General features: G+C 46.7%; 1 protein-coding gene across 4 annotated transcripts in view; it reads right to left on the bottom strand.

The window, feature by feature from the left end:
- Positions 1-1,717: 1,717 nt before the first annotated feature.
- Positions 1,718-19,068, bottom strand: part of LOC308062775 (contactin-4) — a 357,825-nt gene continuing 340,474 nt past the window's right edge. For 3 of the 4 annotated variants that reach the window (XM_080384697.1, XM_080384696.1, XM_080384698.1), the window contains 11 exons: positions 17,808-17,983; positions 15,218-15,338; positions 12,509-12,667; positions 11,610-11,759; positions 10,452-10,522; positions 8,392-8,626; positions 7,752-7,867; positions 7,118-7,304; positions 6,474-6,586; positions 4,747-4,915; positions 1,718-3,577 (listed from right to left, as the gene is read on the bottom strand). In XM_080384697.1, the coding sequence (XP_080240823.1) occupies positions 3,477-3,577; positions 4,747-4,915; positions 6,474-6,586; positions 7,118-7,304; positions 7,752-7,867; positions 8,392-8,626; positions 10,452-10,522; positions 11,610-11,759; positions 12,509-12,667; positions 15,218-15,338; positions 17,808-17,983 (1,598 nt within the window). In that variant the 3' untranslated portion in view covers positions 1,718-3,476. The remainder of the gene's footprint in view (positions 3,578-4,746; positions 4,916-6,473; positions 6,587-7,117; positions 7,305-7,751; positions 7,868-8,391; positions 8,627-10,451; positions 10,523-11,609; positions 11,760-12,508; positions 12,668-15,217; positions 15,339-17,807; positions 17,984-19,068) is intronic. The other variant, XM_080384699.1, reaches the window with a different exon arrangement.

Below are 19,068 nucleotides of genomic sequence, written 5' to 3'. Positions count from 1 at the left end.
TACTGTAATGTATTTTATGTCATGCCTTCAAGTGGCCTAGTAACTAGGATTTCTAAATATAGTTTCATTCCCATTAATGGCAAGATATTGTGGAGATCTGGACCATAAATTTAAGTGTATTTTGCCTTAAAGCGGTGCGTTTGGCCATGGGAAGGCATGTGTGAATGCTTGGTACTTACTAGCGCAGGCAGCAGCAGGCTCAGGCAGCCGAGGTGCTCCCGGGGCATGTGGGCAAGTGGCTGGGGGGGCAGAAAATATCCTTTTGATTTTCAGTGTCGTTGATAAGGCTGTGTGCATCATGGGAAAACCACACAAACAACCGCAGTGAGCCGGCGACGATGACAAAACCCACGTGAATGTTCATCTGATCAGCAAGGCACGTCCTCGGTACTTCCCGAGGATGAGCACTGCTGGGCACAGGCAGGGCTCGATGGCTTGGAAGCCGGTAGGCATGTGTTACACTCGCTCTGGTGAGTAAAACCAAGCTGGTGTAAAGCAGCGGGAGAACCTTCATTTTCCCTGCCAGGCTGTGGGTCCAGCCCGCTCGCCCTTGCTGGCTGTGGGGGAGCCTGACCTGTGCTCAAGGTCCGCCCGTGTAGGACGAGCAGAGCAATTCCTGGCAGAGCTGCCACTGTACCTGGGGCCAGCGGGCTTCCCTTCAGGCAGCCGGGGGGAAAGGGAGCGTGTTCGGTACATCCCAGGCAGTTTGCTCTGCCATGTGCCGCTCGCTCACGCTGCAGCGAGGAATGCAAAGGGGACAGTCCGTGCCCAGGGCTGCGTGTCACATTCTGCCACTATTACCGCAGCCCGCACCGCCGGTGACGCTGTCTGTCCCCAGCCTCCCAGACCAGTTACAAGTTTTGTGCCCAGAGTGCAGAGAAATTCTAAAGTCCGAGTTTGTTTTTTTTCCCTTAAACCCAGCTACAAACCCCATGAGTTCCTCCTGCTGCAGCTCTTTCCCGCTGCCTCCGCAAGGGCAGCCGCAGGAGTGTGCCCCTTGCCCACCTCAGAGATGGCAACTTTACATTTGCTTTTTAAAAACTGAACTGTGTTACCTGGCCATTGTATTTTTAAGCTCCATTGATTGCAAAGCGCAGTATTGCTCCTTAGAAGCGCAGAGCACAATCACGCGACTCCACGCTGCCACCCCTAAAAATCAAAATTAGAAACGCAGGTTTGGTGGATTTAGTGATTTTAAGCAGTGATCCCCCAAACCCTCAGAAATCCACTGGGATAAGCAGAGAAGCAGTGCCGTACCTGGAGGGTGTTTGCTCTGGAGCTGCTGCTGCCCACCTTGCTCCAGGAGGGCTGCGATGCCCACAGACAGACGCACGCACTCGAGGAGGGTGAATGCCGTTTTGGTCTTTTTGTTTGGTTTTTCCCTTTCTTTTTCCGAGCTTCCCAAGCTGTAGAAGCTCCACTCCAACAGCACCAGCCCACAAGAGCTTGGAAAGGTCATGACTGTACATAAAGAGACATCATCACCCCAAATTCACCCACGCAGATTTTTTTTCGGTCAGTTTTAGAAGTAGAATTAAACCAGAGATGTATAAATAGATATATTATTTTCTGCCTCCACAAAGTTCTGCCATAAACAAACTCTTCTTTTGTACCTTCACATCAGTGACAATCTCAGCAGGTGCTGCCTATTGCCGTGGTGAAATTTGTCACCAGGTCAAATGAAATGTGGAGGAAAAACACTCCTGAAAGACAGGTATCTTTACAAATGACAGAATATTTATTACCAATACCTTTAAAAAAAGATTACATCTGCTAGATCACTGATAAATATCATTTACACTGGGGAGAAAACTACAGAAGCTTTTTTTTTTGTTCCATTTTTCTTGGTTTTGAGTTTTTTTTCTTTTTCTTTTCTCTCTCTTTTTTTTTTTTTTTTTTTTTTTTTTACATAGAAGTAACCATATCAAACTAAGAAAGGAACACAGCTTGAAATACTGACAATATTTCTCTGGTCAACACCCCTGACTTTTACACAAGTGGAATCCTGATTATGAGTTACTGAATAAATATATTTAGAAGGTCTAAAAGTTAACTGTATTATTTTGTAAGCAAAAAAGACAAGTTACAGGCAAATTCAAGCGATCAGGAAAAAAAATAAATATACCACTGCAGCGCATTTAAACTTGAAAATTTTATAGAAAATTCCGTTGCCTTTTACTAGCGTTATCCCATCTGAGTGAACTTACAAAATTACCCCGTAGTAACAAACAGTCCTTCTCTTAAGAAGAATTATTTTGCTGCGGATATTGTCGTTTTCCAGCGTGACTCTGTTTTGCCTTCAGGCATCTATGAAGAGTTTCTAACTAAACGCAGACTTCCTAGTGGAGAACCTCCGGGAGCTGCCACCCCCCGCGGGTGACCGAAGCATGGCACAGCCCCTCCGATGCTCTCGGTTCCGACCACATTTCCCAAGCGTTTTCTATACAGTGGAGTTACGAAGGATGATGCGTTATGTTCCGATGCACGTGGAAAGCAAGCGCGTGTTCAGACCACGAACCCAGGGCAGCTTGACGTCTCAGAGATGCTGTACTCTTATTTTCCTCGGAATAAAATCCCCAAAAGCGAGGTGGATTTAGCTGGGTTTGCACCCAAAGGCGAGAACCACGTCGTTCGCTCGCTTCTTTGGGTACCCGTTCCTTTTTGTCCCTAGAGGCAGAGCTTGCGTCTTTGCAGTATCTTCATACCCACCCAATTTAATGCTAATTATGAGAAAGACAAAGCTATTGCAAGACTGTAAAAATGGCCCCTTGCTGCACGATGCCAGAGTCTTAGCTACATGTCCTGTAGTCCGCAAACAACCAAAATTCACGCATTTTTTTTCAAGATTACAGTGTTCTTACTGAGCATTTCGATTTTGTCTTGCTTAGACCTCCGAATAAAATAGAACATCTTGTGTGTTACAAGCACTTGATTGAACACAAGAATCATCGCAACCGCCATTGCAATACAGCCACGTTACGAACTGGATCTGGAACGGCTCTGCCTTGCGTAGCCTTGTGAAACTGTACAGTAAAGTTGCAGCCAATTTACTAAGAACAACTTTGAACTCTCCATCATAAAGGAAAAAATTCCAAACAATATTTTCATGATAATGTCGTCCATAGCATTTTATAGCAGAGGAAAAATTAATATCTACATCATATGTTAACTTTAAAAAATTCTATAAAACACTAAATATATAATAAAAAATATGCATATAAGGACATATGTAAACTGCTTTGGTAACATCATATTACAGATGTTTTCAGTGCATTGCAGAGTTTCCAAGGAAACTTCAGACAAAGCTATATTTGCTTTGAGGAAGTACTGTATAATGCCATTCCTAAAGAAGCATAAACATTTTTCCAGTAGTAAGATGTACTCAAACCACAATATTACTTAGTACTGGGTGTCTTCAAAACAACTAGCTAAATGTTTCTTATATTATAAACAAGAAGTCCTGTATGTAATTTTTGTCATAAACTGGACCGAGCTGTGAGCGATATCATTATTGTGCTGATGGCTGACAGTGTACAGGCATTGGAGGTGGAAGAGCCGGATCCTCTTGCATACGCACCTGCGCAAAGGGGAGAGGGGGAGAAAATAAGGCAGGGGTGAAGGGAGCCGCCGTCATTAACCGCCCGCGCCCCAGGTTTTAATTCTGTTTCCTCCGATGAAGCGAGGTGGTGGCAGAAGGGTCAGACCCCACATGCAGTCCTGTCCCGCTTCAATGACTTCCTGCTCACTGTGCTTCGCTCCTCGAACTGCATTTTTGGTGTAACAAATTCCTGCCACCGTCACGTTGAGGTGACTTTCACAATTATATTACTCTGTGGCTTGTTTACTTTTTTTTTTTTTTTTTTTAACTATACTATATTCAAGCTGTTACTTATGGCACCAGCCTGGCACCTTCCTGTCCAGAAGGAGCTGCACCCCTGCTCCGCGGCCCACTGCGCTGAGCCAAACAGGAACTGGCATGTGTTCCTGCTCTCCTTCACTCTCCTGTGTCTGCTGATTAAATTCCTCTGTATGGTTTATACAGCCACAGCGTACAACCATGGTGGAGATAATTCTGATCTCAGTCAGGGTTTTTTTACATTGCTGTAATTTTAATGCCATATTCCTGCATTGCAGAGACTCCTGATTTAATGCAGCTTATAAACTGTGGCATTATTAATGGAAGATGGGACATGGAGATTTTGCAAAAGCAATGTTGTGTAATAAAATACTCTCTTCTCTGTTTGTTCTTCTACACAGCCTCATTTCCCTAAATAAATATTTATGCATCCAATGCACAATGGAATATGGCTATACAGTAGCCTTATATATTTAAAAGCCTCTGAACACTGCATTTTGTATTTTGTGAATAGTGAATTGCAGTGAAACAATATATTCAACATATATATACGAGTATGGAAGCAAGAGAGTGGAAAGTGTCTAGAAATCTTAAATACAAATATAGCTACTTATGATGGCGTTTCTTATGGTTTAACGTTGTCTCAGGATGAAATCAGAAACGTGGGCTGGAATGACTCCCCGTCCCGGGTAAGCCTGGGCTTCGGCTCCCTGCCTAGGACACAGCCAGCCCTGCAGCCTGCCTCTGCTCAGCCACCAGGGTCTGGTTTGTCCCCGTCCATAGGCGCAGGGGTGATGGGGGGAAGCAGGTCTGCCCCACCAGTGGGCGAGCAGCGGAGGGGCTGGGGATGCTGCCCCCCTGCCACGGACCCAGTTTTCTCCCATTCTTACTTGACATCTTTGGAATTCGGATTTGTTCACTGCTGCTGCCATCGCCCCCGTCACTGAACGGCTTTATCTCGATGATGTAGTCCTCGTCGAACGGCAGGGAGAGCTCCACGGAGGTTTTGTTCGTTTCTATTACGGACGTGCTGCTCTGCCTGTTCCACCTGTACAAAACCTGCAGCGAAGGGGAGAGAGAAGAGGAGGCAGAAGCGGCAGAGATGTCCATTGCCCTAAGGGCATCCCGATTTGCTGCTGCTCTTTTCCTGCCCCCGATGCTCAGGCACATGGTCTGGTCACAGCATGGCTATCTAGGCTTTGCTGGGGACCCACACCGGTGACACCAGTGCCTGTGTGGGGAGGTGACATCGGGAAGAGGGTGAAGCTGACGCACAGCACCAAACACAGCACCGGTACCTGGTGGAGTCACTCGGTGAAATCTTTAGCTTGATCAAGCTAAAATAAATCCTGAGGCTTATTTATAGAGGTCAAAAGCTTCTTACCATGTTTCTTCAGGTAACTGAGTCGGGTTATTTGATGCAGTGCCACAAACTGCTTCCCAGAATAAATGGCTTTTTTGGATGACCTAAGATCTGGGAATTTTACTAATTTAGATCACCAATTGTGACACAAAATGTAAGATTTCCAGGAAAAAAAGAGGAAAAAAAGGCACTGTTTTGCTATAATTGAAGAAAGAAATTGATCTGGATATGCCATCCTAACAGTAAGTTAAAGGAGGACTTTTTAGAAACCCACTAGATGGAGTTTGTGTTTTCAGGGTGACAAGTCTCTCTCACCCTCTTTCAGCTGACTTCTTAATTTGCATTTCAAACCTAAAATATGTAGTGAAAAGTTGGCCCAAACTGCTGAGGTTCATCTGAGGTTTTGACTAAATACCCTGAGGAATTACTTGTTTTTGATAATCTGATACAGTGCACCAAAGAGAGTTAAAAGTTAGTGCAGAAATTCAGGAGAGCTGGCACAGGCTCGTAAAGCTGATGCCGCTGGCGTTCCAGATTGCGAACAAAACAAAAAGCGTGTCCAGGTTCTTCATTGTTCCTCGTTCCCTGGTGGGAAACATTTGCACAACTCAGCCCTCAAGGCAACGGCTGACAATTGCACACCAATGTCTTCTTTGGGCCAAATTAAACCCTTGTGTCAGGTGACAGAGCTGAATTCTTCCCAAGATTTCTCTCTATTTAAATTATACCCTATTAAAACTGCTACTAATGAGCATTCTCTTTCTTTTCCTTTTGGCTTTGCTTTCTGAAGAAAATGGGAGCTATTAAAAAAGCATTTTATTTATCTGCAATTAAGAAGTCAACTACAGCCTTTGGAAGGTTTCCACCAAAGGCAGGAGAGCAGTCCTGAAGTGGGAGCCTGGGGGGAAGGAGCAGGTAGAAGGTCCATGGGACCCACACAGGTGCTCACAGGGGTGAGCATCGCCGGGGCAGGGGCAAGCATCACTGGGGTGAAGGGCAAGCAGCTGGCAGAGCGTGCTCACTCTGCAGAGGTACAGCCTGTGTTTCTGGAGGAATGCTCCAGTTTTAACCTGGAAAGCCAAGCAAGTACCCTGAAAATCACCTCGCCTGGTCTTACTGGACACTGGATTCATGGAAAATTCCCTATAGCCCAAGAGCAGCCCCCGGCGACAGCGGAAGCTCAGTGAGGATGACGCAGGGCCAGGGTGGTGCAGGAAAGTGTGGTCCTGCAGCCAGGGCTGGCAAAGTACTCACTTTGTAGCCTCTCACTTCGGATTCGTTGTCCAGCGCTTTCACTTGGTCCCAGTTCAGTATGATCTTGGAGTCGGATGAATTCCAGATGATGTTCCCGGGGGGCTGACTTGGTGCTAGACCAAAATACACACAGCACTGTGTTACTAAGGAGCACCGTGCCCCAGGTGGATCCCTCCCAGTACCGATGAGGCTTCTCCCACCATAGCCGAGTGTGCCCAGAGTCCTATCGCTCCAGAAAGCTAATGAGCTGTTTCACTGATCTGTGTCCTCAAGGTCACAGGAGGCGTGACACACACAGTGCTCTAAATGAAAAAAGGATTCAGTCAGTTGCTCAACATGCCTGAGACCAGAAGAAAAAAGCCCTCTTGAACGATGAGATAAATATTTAATTTTCTTCACAGCTGTGATTTCAGTTTTGCATGCTCTGCTTACTTAACACAGGGAAGAGCCTTACACAAAAAAAAACCCCAAAACCCCCCAAAACCACAAACAAAACCAAAAAAACCCCTTGGTAAGTCTTCTGCACAAAAACATGGCAAAGAGTCTGACAACTCCTTCAGACTCCAGAAAATCTGAAAACGAGAGAGGGGAGCACTGACAGACACCCTCCCAGGCAAGAGCCCCCCGTCCTCACAAACACTCACGTGGCTTTTTGGTTGTGACGTTGACGGCGGCGCTGGAGGGGCCGGTCCCAGCCGTGTTGTACGCCCTGACCGCCAAGTGATACAGCACGTTGCCTCTCAGGTTGCTGACTTTTGTAGATGTTGTGTTGCCAACCGTCCGAATCCTTTTTGCATTTTCTTCCTTTTCGTCATGTCTCCAACACCTGACCTGAGAAGCAGAGCAGGCACATGTCCCCTCCACCCGTGGGCTGGTTGCACTAGCTGTGTCCCGCGCTAACTCTGGCGCTTCTGCCCAAAGTGCAGGTGCCACTAGGACAGATCCTGCGCCCTGCTGCAACCGCTTCTTGTTCCTTGCTGGAAAGCAGCCTGGCTGCAGCGCTCCCTCCCCAGACCTCCGACCATGGAGGCACGTTCATGGAGGTCTGCCCCCAGCAAGCTCTGCACTCCATTTACCGCCAGGTGACACTCAGGAAGATGTGTAATTGTTTACTGTGCAAGAGAAATCTCTGCATACTGAGAGCCAAAAGGAAGCAAACAGGCCAGAGGAACCCACCCGCCCCACGGCAGGCAGGAGCAGCACCGCAACAACTGCCCAGGATGTATCTCCACATCTCAAGGCTTAGTGCTGAAAGGATGCTGCGTTGTGTTTCCATACCTCGTATCCCTGTATTCTTCCTTTGTGCTGGTTCTCCCAAGGGGGAGCCCAAGAAACTTCAATGTCTGAGGCAGAAAGGCTTCTGGCCAAAACAGTGGTTGGGGCTCTCGTCGGCTCTGGGTAGAGGAGTTAGAAATAAAATTAAGTTTTCAATGTTACGTTCAATTAGTCCCAAAGTTCAAGGGTTTACTTTCGTCATTGCATGAGAAAAGATGCATGTGACCAAAACAAACTTCTGCATTTCAAAATGATGGCCTGTCAGCCTGTGCCAGACAGCACTGCTCCTCTACCTAAGAAATAATAAGATGTCATTACTAAACTCAGCCCAGGATAACATGTACTGTAATTAGGACAAGAGGGAACATTTTCTAATCAGTGGACATTAATTCATACTAAATCTCAGTGGAATTCTTTCCAGATTACATATTACTTTTCCATTAATATCAAAAGATTTCATTACGATTAATGTTATTTTAATGACTATGAAAAGAATTAATCATGGCTCGCCATTTATTATAAATCAGAGCAAGGATTAGGTATGAAAGGATATGTCAAGGTGGATACTAAACCCTGGCAGACCCGGTCAAGCCCCCCGTGTTGGGTGGTGGGGAGGAGGGATGAGCGGTGGGGTGGGCTCTACCTTCCTCTGCTGAGTAGACGACGGTCACGGGGCTGAAGGACCCTTCGCCCTTGTTGTTGTACACCCCGACTTTAACTTCATAGGGGGAGAAGGGCGGCAAGGTCTCGTTGCGGAAGACGTATCTGGCGGCGTCTGGGGAGGCCACGACGGTCTGCATCCAGCTGACGGTGCCGAAGGGGCGGAAGGCCACCACGTACCCAAAGCCACCTCCGTTCTGCAGCTCCTCGGGCACCGTCTGTGGGCAGGCAGACCGCGGGAGAAACAGCACGTTCAGCAATGGCACGTGTTTATCTCCCCATCTGCATGCCAGGATTGCCTCTTCGTCTCTAAAGCTACTGCCCTAAACAGAGCATCAGAGACGGGAGGTGGCTGGAGTCCTGCTTCGCACCCAGCCTGAGCTCATCCCATCCCACCTGTGCTGGAGACCTGCGGCTCTGTGAGCTCCCTGCAGTCAGGGGGGAAGCAGCACCTCCAGAAGTCACTTTGCCGAAGACTAAATGCACCTTCGTAGCTGCCCACCTTCCTTCACGGACTAGATGGAGCCTCCAGTAATGATGTGAGTAATTTTTGGCACTGCAGTGACTAAGAGTCTGAGGTTTGTTGGGGTGAACCAAGGACACAGCTCCTGCTTTCCCAGTGCAGATGCTCTCACACCTTTGGGATTGCATGCAAAGCCCTGAAAAACATACCCTGGCAATATGGTGGGGCTGGTGGTCCCTTGCTGGCCACAGTGACCCAGACCAGGTCAGACAACTACCCACATCCCACGTGACATGACCTGTTAGAGACCATGATGGCAGGGACTGACTTGTCACAAACATGATGGAGAAGGGCAGGTCAGAGCCAGGTAACAGCTAGAAGAAGCAACCTGTCACCTCCTGGTCACATCTGAACACACTGACACTTCCTACCCTCAGGCTTGCAGTCCCCTGAAAAGGTGCTTCAAAGCCCAAAGCTTCAATGTGTTAAAATAATCTGTAACTGTGGGCCATGCTCCCACAGATGTCCATGGCAATTACGCACGTGCAGGGGTTATTTTTGGCGACTGCTTCTTACTCTGTATCATAAGGCTCAAAACATACACCAGACCATAAAGAAAAGACCTCTTGACATTTAAAACAGTAAACCGACTGTTCCATCAAAATACAAATCACATTTTGTGCAAATTACGACACAAATCAAAGGCTGATATTCTTGCCATGTGTGTTTTTGAAACATATTGCGGTATCTTTAGGAGACATAGTGTAGCTAATTAGTCCAATGGAGGAAGAAATTTAGCACACTGAGTTGTGTGGTAAGGACAAATCCCCATTTATAGTTTTTTAATAACCTTAAAAATATCTCTGGCGATTCATTCTGCCAGCCTGGTCAGAAATAGTGCTAAGTGGAAGTGTTAGCATGTCTAGTGAAGTTCATTATTAGGAAAAATATGCCAGCTGCATCGCATCATAACATGAAAATATGAGCAGACAAATGACTAAAGTTCTAACCCTGACTGCTTTAAGAAATATTAAACGTTTTTCATCTCTGTATCTCCTCTTGCTGGCTTTCATTAGCAGCAACAAAAGCCAACGTGCGACGCGTTGTGCTAACTCTTAACTATTTGCTGCTGTATATCCCAGTGCAGGGATGAGGGATGAGGCTTGGGAGCCAGCCACAACAATTCCCAGCCAGGTCAGGACGTGCTGAGCCTGGCTTCACAAACACTTTTTTATCCCTCAGGTGGTTTCTGCTCATCCATGTTTTGCCGTCTGCACATGGAGGGGCGGTGAGGCGGGGGAGCCGAGCTCGTGCCGGAGCAGTGATGCATAGCCCGTTCCCCCGGCCCCCTGCACAACGCTGCTCTGCTGCCTTCCTGGCTCAGCACCCTGGTGTGTGTGTGTGTGTGTGTGCGTGCGCCTCAGCTCCATTTTAAAAGCTGGGCTATTTTCATCACACAATCTCGGCTTTTTTACTGCAAACCATTTGAAAACTACGGAAGCTTCGCTGGGGTCTGGGGTGAAAGGCTGCACCTAGGTCACAACCGTATGAATGTTCCTCTTGGTTTGGGCTCCACTTACCTCCCAAGTAATGACCAGCTCAGACTTGCTCCCTCCACCCCCACTGACGTTAGCCGGGGTCACTTCAGGAACTGCAATAAAAACATGTGGAAGATGTATGTGGCCACTGAAACCAGAAAAGCGCATCGACATGGAACAGACCTATGCAGCAACAGGGCTCTGCCAGCCTTCCCCTGCTGGGTACCCGAAATGCTATTAGGGAATGTCTAATTTGCCATGGCAAACAGTACATTAAAAGTATGTCAATAATAGTATATTAAAAGCACGTCGATTAACTTGTGTATTCAGTCACTAATTGTTTAGTTTAAACATTTATCTTCCACAAAAAAAGGACTTTTATTTATTTTCCTATTTCATATTCTGTTCCATTACAGGCTAAAACTGAAGAGAGGAGCCACCTACCAGGGCTTTCCCATGCCCAAGGTACGTCACCCTGCAGCCACCACGAAGATCTACGCCTTGCCTGACCCCCCTCTGCCAGAGCCAAGGACAGGGATAGCACCAAGGAGCAGAAAGCTCTCACTAAAGCAGTGCCTGCGGCATCTGAAGACACAGCGTGGTTCTAGGAGACAGTGGTGTGTTTGGGAGAGGGTTCCAGGAGGCAGACCTTCACTAAACCCATGAAATCATCCAACACACAGGGCAGCCCCGGGTGGATGCTCCAACACTGATGGCCCAGCAACATGGGGTCTAAGTTACTCCAAGAACCACAGAAGCCTCCAGCATCAAGGGACTGTGGACTCTCCAGCTGTGAAGCTCAGACTCCTGCTCTCAGCAGTCTGTAGTCTGCACCTCAGCTTCCATCACGTCAATCACGGGAAAACAGAGGGACTGCTAGAGTTCACCTCTCTCATCAATGGACACTGGGGCAGCATTTTCCGAAAAACTTGCCCAAATATTGTTTTTTGGAAAATCTTTACTTTCTTCAAGGAAAGGGCGTGAAGTCTTCCTATACTGCAGGAGTCATGGAGCGAGCAAAAGAGCCCACCAGGAGCTCCACACCTTCCCCTGCCTGTTCAGTGCACAGAACGCGTACCACGAGGGAGGAGAGCAATGGGCACAGAAAACGCTCCTCAGCTTCCTCCAGTGCAACGCATCCCCTAGCGCGAGCGAGCGGTTATTCCACAAGATTTAACTCAGCTGCCCACCGCTACTTACGAGCTTCTTCAGTTCTCCTCTTCTCTGAAGGTCTGCTGGGTTCTCCAATCCCAATCATGTTGGCAGCCACTACTCGAAATTCATACTCGACCCACGGGTTCAGACCCACCACTGTCGCTGTGAATGTCCTGCCGTCGATGATTTCTGGAACTAGGAGGCAGCCACACGTCAGGAATGCAGCGAAACCCACTAAAAGCACTACAGACTGCTGAGAAAAGGTCACAGATATCCCATACCCTGAAAAGTGAGGGATTTACGAAAATAAAAAGTGGGTGAACTTGATAAACCTTTTCTCCTTTTTCTAACATTTGGTGAACTGCAAAGAAATAAAAGAGGTCGTGTTAAGACTGTTTATAGCACAGGAATTCCTGCTATTGAAGAGTTTCTTGCAAATCATCACTTTTTGGAAACAAAAGTGTCAAGACAACAGGTGTAAAGGGTTTTTATTTTCCTCTTTTTAAAACACGATGTTCCCTCTATTTAATAGTTACTGGAACAAAATTAACCTCTGATGAAATGAGCAATTATATTCATGGGACTTTTTCCTCCATCAGGAAAATAATTCTACTTAAAGATAGGCCAGATGCCATGGTCTGTCCCTGAGGGATGTCTTTATAGACCACAGTTACTGTTGTATATCTCCAGTGTGGCAACAAAAGATAGGAATTCATCCTGTTCTCCCTTAAACATTCATGAGAAAAATGGATGAGTAATGGCACTGACTGCACCCTAAATCTCTGGGTTGCCAAACTTGAAACTAGTTATTAAGAGCAGCGTTCTGAAGCCAGTGAAATTACTTTTCACTTCAGGGTGCAGAGCTGCTCTGCTCGGCCCATGTGTGGTCCCGATGGATGCGTTTTCCATCGGTGGAGCTCTCCAGGGGCCAGGCAATGACCTACCTGTGCTCACCGCCTGCCATCCCACCGAGAAGGGGGTCCTGGCTTGTACGACATACATTGTGATAGGGCTGTGGTTGTCTGCTCCTGGCCTCCAGGACAGCTGAGCGGTGGTGTCGGTGACTTCATCTATCGTCACAGCTTCTGGGGGACCTGGGGGACCTGTTGGAAGAATTACAGGAGAGGGGTGCTTGAGGCTTCGCAGTGACTCCAAGAAGGAGCACTCTGGCCTTCTTCCCTTACTCCGGATGGAGGTAACCGAGTCCCTGCAGGGCAATTAAGCGCAGCCAGCTGTGGTTTAGCAGCTCCCATTGCCTAGATGAGACTGGGAGGCACGGGGGAGACACACAAACCCAGAGCTCAGCAGCTACACCCGCAGCCCCCAGGTCCCTCCGTGGGAGCAGCAGTGCCGAGCTCCCTGGCACACTGAGCCCCCCGGCACGCCGAGTCCCCCAACGGAGCCAGGCACTCGCTGCAGCACACGGGACCAGCTCTGCCATGGCACACCTCCTGCTTTAGGACTGCCCTGTGTACCAGTACGATTTCTGGCTACGGCCTGGATGCACTTGGAGGCTGGAGAAGAACTAAGGACCTGCCTGTAATTAGCATCATGTCCCAGTAGGGACCAGTATTTTCTGCTTCGCTACTGGGTCCTTCTTAAGCAGAAAAGCACTGTAGGACACACTGGGGAGAGCGCGGACCTCTCTCCTATAGCATATGGCCACTGCTACCAGCAGTGCCACCTAAGGTGACGTCTCTCCCCAAAAGCACCATCTCAAGCAAACTCTCCCCTTGCAACACCGTGGACTAAAATTATTTCCATCTTCTCTCTGGACATGTTTAAATATCTTACATACCCTGAAACCTTCCAATACCCTGTCTTGCAAATGAAAGTTTCAGCAGGTCTAGCCAGATTTAATTTCTCAGAAATTAAAACTGTAAATTGTTTTGCTGGGGGGAATAGCCACCAATGCAGTCTCACAGAGCAGTCAGCTCCTCTGGTCCCTCACTGCAAGTTACGCCAGAGAAATGAAAATTTATTGTATCCTTCACAAATTACTCCTACTGCTTGGCAGAGGGTGAAAACGGCTGTTTTCACTTTGTGTCTTGGCATAACCATGGTTATTCCCAACATTTCACAACATACTTCTTCGCAGGGTGCGGGCTACAGTAGGGCAAGAGAGAGAAAAATTATCAATTACTGATGTTCCGAGTATTTCAGGGCTGCTGACAGGCATGTGCTTCAGGTCCGACAGCGTGAAGAAATCCCATCCTGAACAAGTCGGCTGATCTGTGTGTACTGGCACCAGGGGTAGCTTCTGTATGCTCTTGTTTGCTGTTCCCTTACATAAATAGTTGATTTTTATTCTAGTATCTAATCTCTTATTATTATGACATAACTTGAGTATTTTAAAAACTTCTAAAGACTATTTTGAAGGCTCCATTTATGCACCAACTGTTCACCTTCCCCTCCAGTCTCGCAGCCCAGGGTATTTCCCAGTTTTCATGCTGTTGGTGAGATGGTACAGCACAAGTCTCTGCATGGCTGTGGGACCACTGGCCTGGATGGAGATGTCCCTGTTGATGTTTTTAGGGAGCAACAAGATCCGTATTTTTACCATCATCAAGGGTCACTTGTGAGAAATTATTGTTCCTGCTGTTTGTTTACAGAGCCAGCACTAAGGAAATTGCCTAACCGAGGTGCCCATCAGCAGGCTGTTTTGAAATGCTTGTGCAAAAGGAAAAAGAAAACCCCACATTAATTTGAAATCCTGCTGCAGCAAAAACCCGAGAGCCAGAGCAATGGGAAGCAACCTTTAGGCGGGGAGAGCAGCGGCTCGGGGGCCCAGCCCTTTGCGTGGCACATGGTTAAGGATACCTGCGCTCACACCCCTGCGGGGGAGACATGGTGATAAGTGTCACGATATTATATGGATAAGAGAAATGGCCAGCTAGAGACAAGGGCACATTTACTTAGTGGAAGTTCAGGGCTAATCTTGCACATTTTGCTCTGGTGCAGCTTTGATAAGAGGGAATTGCTTCTTTTTCACACTCTCCTCCTCTCACTGCGTTGCCCGAGAACTCCTGTTACACAGCAAATGCACAAACTATGATTTTGTTGGGCTCTATGAGGACTGAGGGCAGCAGCTACAGAGCAGCACCATCACTTGCTTTCCTCAAAGCTAACAAGCAGGAGAATACATATCATATTAATTGTAAGGATCCACACTCAGGTTAACTAATTGCATCTCTGTTAAAGTGATACTTACAGATCACCTGTGTACAGTAATGAACAGATCTCGGAATATCAGTGAAGTTACTAAATCACTTTTATCCTAGAAAAGGAACAATATTGCCTGGTGAATAAGCTGGATACCTTTTCTGCTGTGCTGTTCATCAAATAAATGAGCTCAGTTGGTGCAAGCTTTGCATTCAGGATACGAACATGTTCTAGTGTGTTTATCTGTGCTGTGTGTCTGTTGTATGAGTACGTATATATGAAAAAATCTCGATGTGCACTGTTTGAATACCTACTGTGAATCCCAGCGTGTACTTAGAGCTTATTTCTTAGACTAATTACAAGATGCTGGGATTTCACTGAATGTCTCTGAGCCCATGAACTGTCTTACCAGCAGCAGCAGACGGGGGGGGGGGGGGGGGGGGGGGGGAAGCAAGCATTTTACAAGAGCAACAGTAACAAAATTCAAATACCTCTTACAATCAGGTCTGCAGCAGCCGATAGCTTGTCCACACTTGTTTGCACCATGCAGACGTATTTCCCAGCATGCTTCAGCTGGATGCTTCTGATCATCAAATCACCAGCTGAATCCTGCTGATAAAGTAGGGAAAAGTGGTTACAATTACTTTCTAATGAGCGCTAAACATCATTATCACATGAAGGACACTGTGACTAATGGATTTACTTTACACTGGCTGATGAAAACATTAGTAATGCAAGCCGTGGCCTATTAAAATTATGTGAGTCTGCCTTGAAGGTAAGAGCGGGAGTGTTTCTAAAATTATGGCTCCTACAAGGGGCAAGGGAGCCCGGTTTAGTCTGCTAAGCAATTTCCCCATTAAAGCAACGTGACAAAGCTTATGTAGGGCAGGTTCGCTCCGATTCCTCCTCCCTCTCTCTCTGGCCACCCAGTTTATCGCCTCTCTGGTATTCAGGTGCCCAAGTTGTGTCTACATCTACTTCATAAATGAAAACCAGCCCCAAATTATGAGACATCTGCAATAGTTTCACAGCTTTGTATTACAGCCAGCATTTTGATTGCCCGGTGGTTTTGTGCTAAAGATCATGAGAACAGCACTCTCCGAGGAAATCTTGCATCACCTAACAGGCGTAATTTGTTTTCCAAATGCCAAGTGCAAGTCTGATTAACTGTTGAATAGAACTAATTAGGTTTCTGTACGTATAGGAAGCTGAAAACTCTAAATTTTTCTCCAGACACAAAGCATTCAATGCATTAGAAATCTCAGGGTAACCTTATTATTGTGACTTCCTGACTGAAGAATATTAATAAAGTTTGTAATTGTAGCTCTGCACGCCAATCCAGGCGCAGTTGCCGGGACGACCTGTTGGGCTGCTGTGTGCCCCAGGCATCAATCTTCCAGTGCATCTTTTAATGACTTTTTTTTTTAGGGATAACAGGAAAGCTTGTAAATTGTATTTCCTTTTCCTTTCAGCATTAAATTTCACTCCTGACAGAAGTAAAGAGGGACTGCCAGGCTGCCTGAAACCCAGCGGAGCACGTGCCTCTGTAAAAACTCCCTTGGAGCATCACGCAAAAGCCTTGCAAGTTTTCCACCTCTGCTGAAAAATTGTTGCATTGCTTTCCTTATTTTTCTTGCTAGCTTCACCCAAGAAAAGCGGGAAAAAAAATCATCAGGAGGGATAAGAAAACATTTTAAAATTGCAGGTAAGTTAGAAATTAAACTCCTCAAGTCCTGCCTAATAACACCACAGGCTAAATTAGGTGAAATCTGAATTGCGAAGGAAAATATTAAGGTTACAAAGGAAAACAAACGTTCTACTCAACTTCCACATAACCTGTGAAATCGCTGCTCCTCTTTTAGAAAAAAAATATTTGGAAATCATTTTTAGCCAGAGGAATGGCGTGAGAAGCTGAGGCAGGTCTGGCAGCCGTGCTACCTCCTTGTGTGAACCCCCTTTCTAACAGTGTCCTGAGGTACCTCCTGTACCTACCGACCCTCTCTGATTCCCCAAATTCATGCCACAGCATCTCCAGGGAATCTAAAACTACCAGATCAGCTGAAACAACCTGCCCTTTACAAGTGAGGTAAAAGCAGAGAAAACCAAGCAGGGAAGGAGCGTCGTGGGCACCTTCCCTGGCTGTGGGCTGGCCGGTCCTAAACCTTCCTGGAGAGCCAGAAAACGGCAAATGACCCAAGCTGACTTTCTCCTCTCCTAATGAAGAAAGCAATTCCTACCTTCATGGCCTTTTCTTCCCTGTACCTGCCACTTGATCATGGTCTGGAGCAACAGTGGCAGCCAGGGCTGTATTTAATGGGCAGCTGACCCATCGTCACACCTGACTCTCCTCCCAGCTATCGGATTCCCATGCACATGATCTTGTCAACCTTCCAATCCAACAATTCTCCTCACATTGCAAAAGTTTGCACTGCCAGTGTGTGCTGACTGGGTCTCCCATAAACAACCAACCAACTCAAAGCCACCAACGTGACATTGCCAGGAAATGTGCACAGGTAACACTGGAAGAAAATGTCATCTCTGACGGCCGGTGCTGTTTGTAATGCTATGCAGGTTATTTTGCGTAGAGGAAAAATACTTGTTCTAATCATGGGATCACAAGAGACAGATAAACACACCTGCAAAAACTGCCTGAAGAACTCTGAGGACATCCTCTGATTTCCTGCTATTTTCTGTATAGACACAAACTTCTATAATAGTATTTTACATTTCTTTTACTATTACAGCCAGAGAAAAACTATTATGGACATCTTCCTTGAATGGGAAGGCAGTTCCTTTGCAATGAGAAAACATATTATAGGTTCCCTGACATACATCCCATCCTGCTGCCATGTGAACGCATGGTTCATGTGAGCAGGTTTAAGTCATGTCACTAAGAAATCATAACAATTCTACACCAACTATAATGAAGTAGTACACTGGCAACGTTCATCTTAGCCTGTAAGACACAAGATAACATCTCCTGCTATTAACTTAGCCAAGTCCATTCCTTCTATTAGTAGCCCTTTTATTTATTACCTACTTTTATTAATGTGAGGAGATTGCTTTAGTATTAATACTTACCCCTCCAACTCTTTCAAAGTGATCCCCATCTTTTTCAAAGTCTATCAGGTGTCCATTAAATGACCAGGTAAACATGATATCTAGCGAGTGATCATGAGATACCTGACAAGGCAAGACAATGCTTTCTCCAACGGTGACATCCATGCTGAAGGGTGACACCATAACCCGGGTTGGATCTACAAACAGCAAAGAAAACAAGGCGGGGGAGGGGGGCATTAATCCTGTTCTCCTGAGAAATGGAGGCTTGTAGAGATGAAAAATATCCTAAGCAGTCTACCACAACTGCAGAATTGCCACCAGAATTAAAAAATGTGCAGTGGTCACTTTGGAAGATCCTCAATGCAACTAGTGATCTATCACACCTTTGATTTTACCCTCTAATACCTTTCTCCATTTGTTGGATTGAAAGGTATTAATAAACACTCCAGAACCCTCTTCTAGCCGCCATCCTGAAGAACAAGGAGAAAAGAAAAGGCTGGAAAAGAGTGCAGCTTGGTTAAAAAGCTTTGTGATCAGAGATTGTTTTATTTGAATCTTTATACTTCAAAGATTTGTTTCACAGTCATACGTTGCTCACCATGGCTATCAAAACCCCTATTTTGTTGTTCTTAAATTCAATGCTGCCTTAAGAAAACTCAATGCAAAATCTCCAAACCTGGAACAAGGAAGGTTATATTAAAAACATGAGTGATATCTGCTCGGACCTGGAAAGGGAGAGATTAGATTAACGTTATTGTTGTATGTTTATTGAAAACTCGGTGCTTGTTCAGAACACTGGCCACGTTCTCCATCTGACGGATGGTTTTACACTGTGAACCCAGGTAGTTTTCTCCATGTGAGGAGGGCCCCTGCAAAGACTAAACACCAACAGTGAGTGACGCCAACCCAACCCGTGAGCCCACGGAAGCCACAGCTCTGCCCCCCCGCGCCAGGCCCTGCGGTAGCGCCTGCGATCAGCGTGCTCCCGCCTGCAGTCACGCTGCTCCCGGTGCGCAGCCCATCCCGGTCGGTTTGGAGGTCAGCCTGACGTGCTTTTTAGGACCTCTGTGGTCTTACAGGAGATGTCACTGGCCTGCTGAACAAGAACCGAGCAAGTATTTTGGGGAGGTGAAGCAGAGCCAGGTGAGAAAGGACACTGTCCTAAACACGACGCTTCCAAAGGGAGGTCCCCCAGCGGGGCGGGTATCGGTGAGGTACCACGCTCTGTCTGTTCACTACGGGCAGTGGCACGTACCAGCCTCATCTTGGGCTTCAGAACTAA

Source organism: Falco punctatus, assembly GCF_963210335.1.
Source record: "Falco punctatus genome assembly, chromosome: 4".
Taxonomy (NCBI): domain Eukaryota; kingdom Metazoa; phylum Chordata; class Aves; order Falconiformes; family Falconidae; genus Falco; species Falco punctatus.
This window is presented reverse-complemented; position numbering and strand designations above follow the sequence as displayed.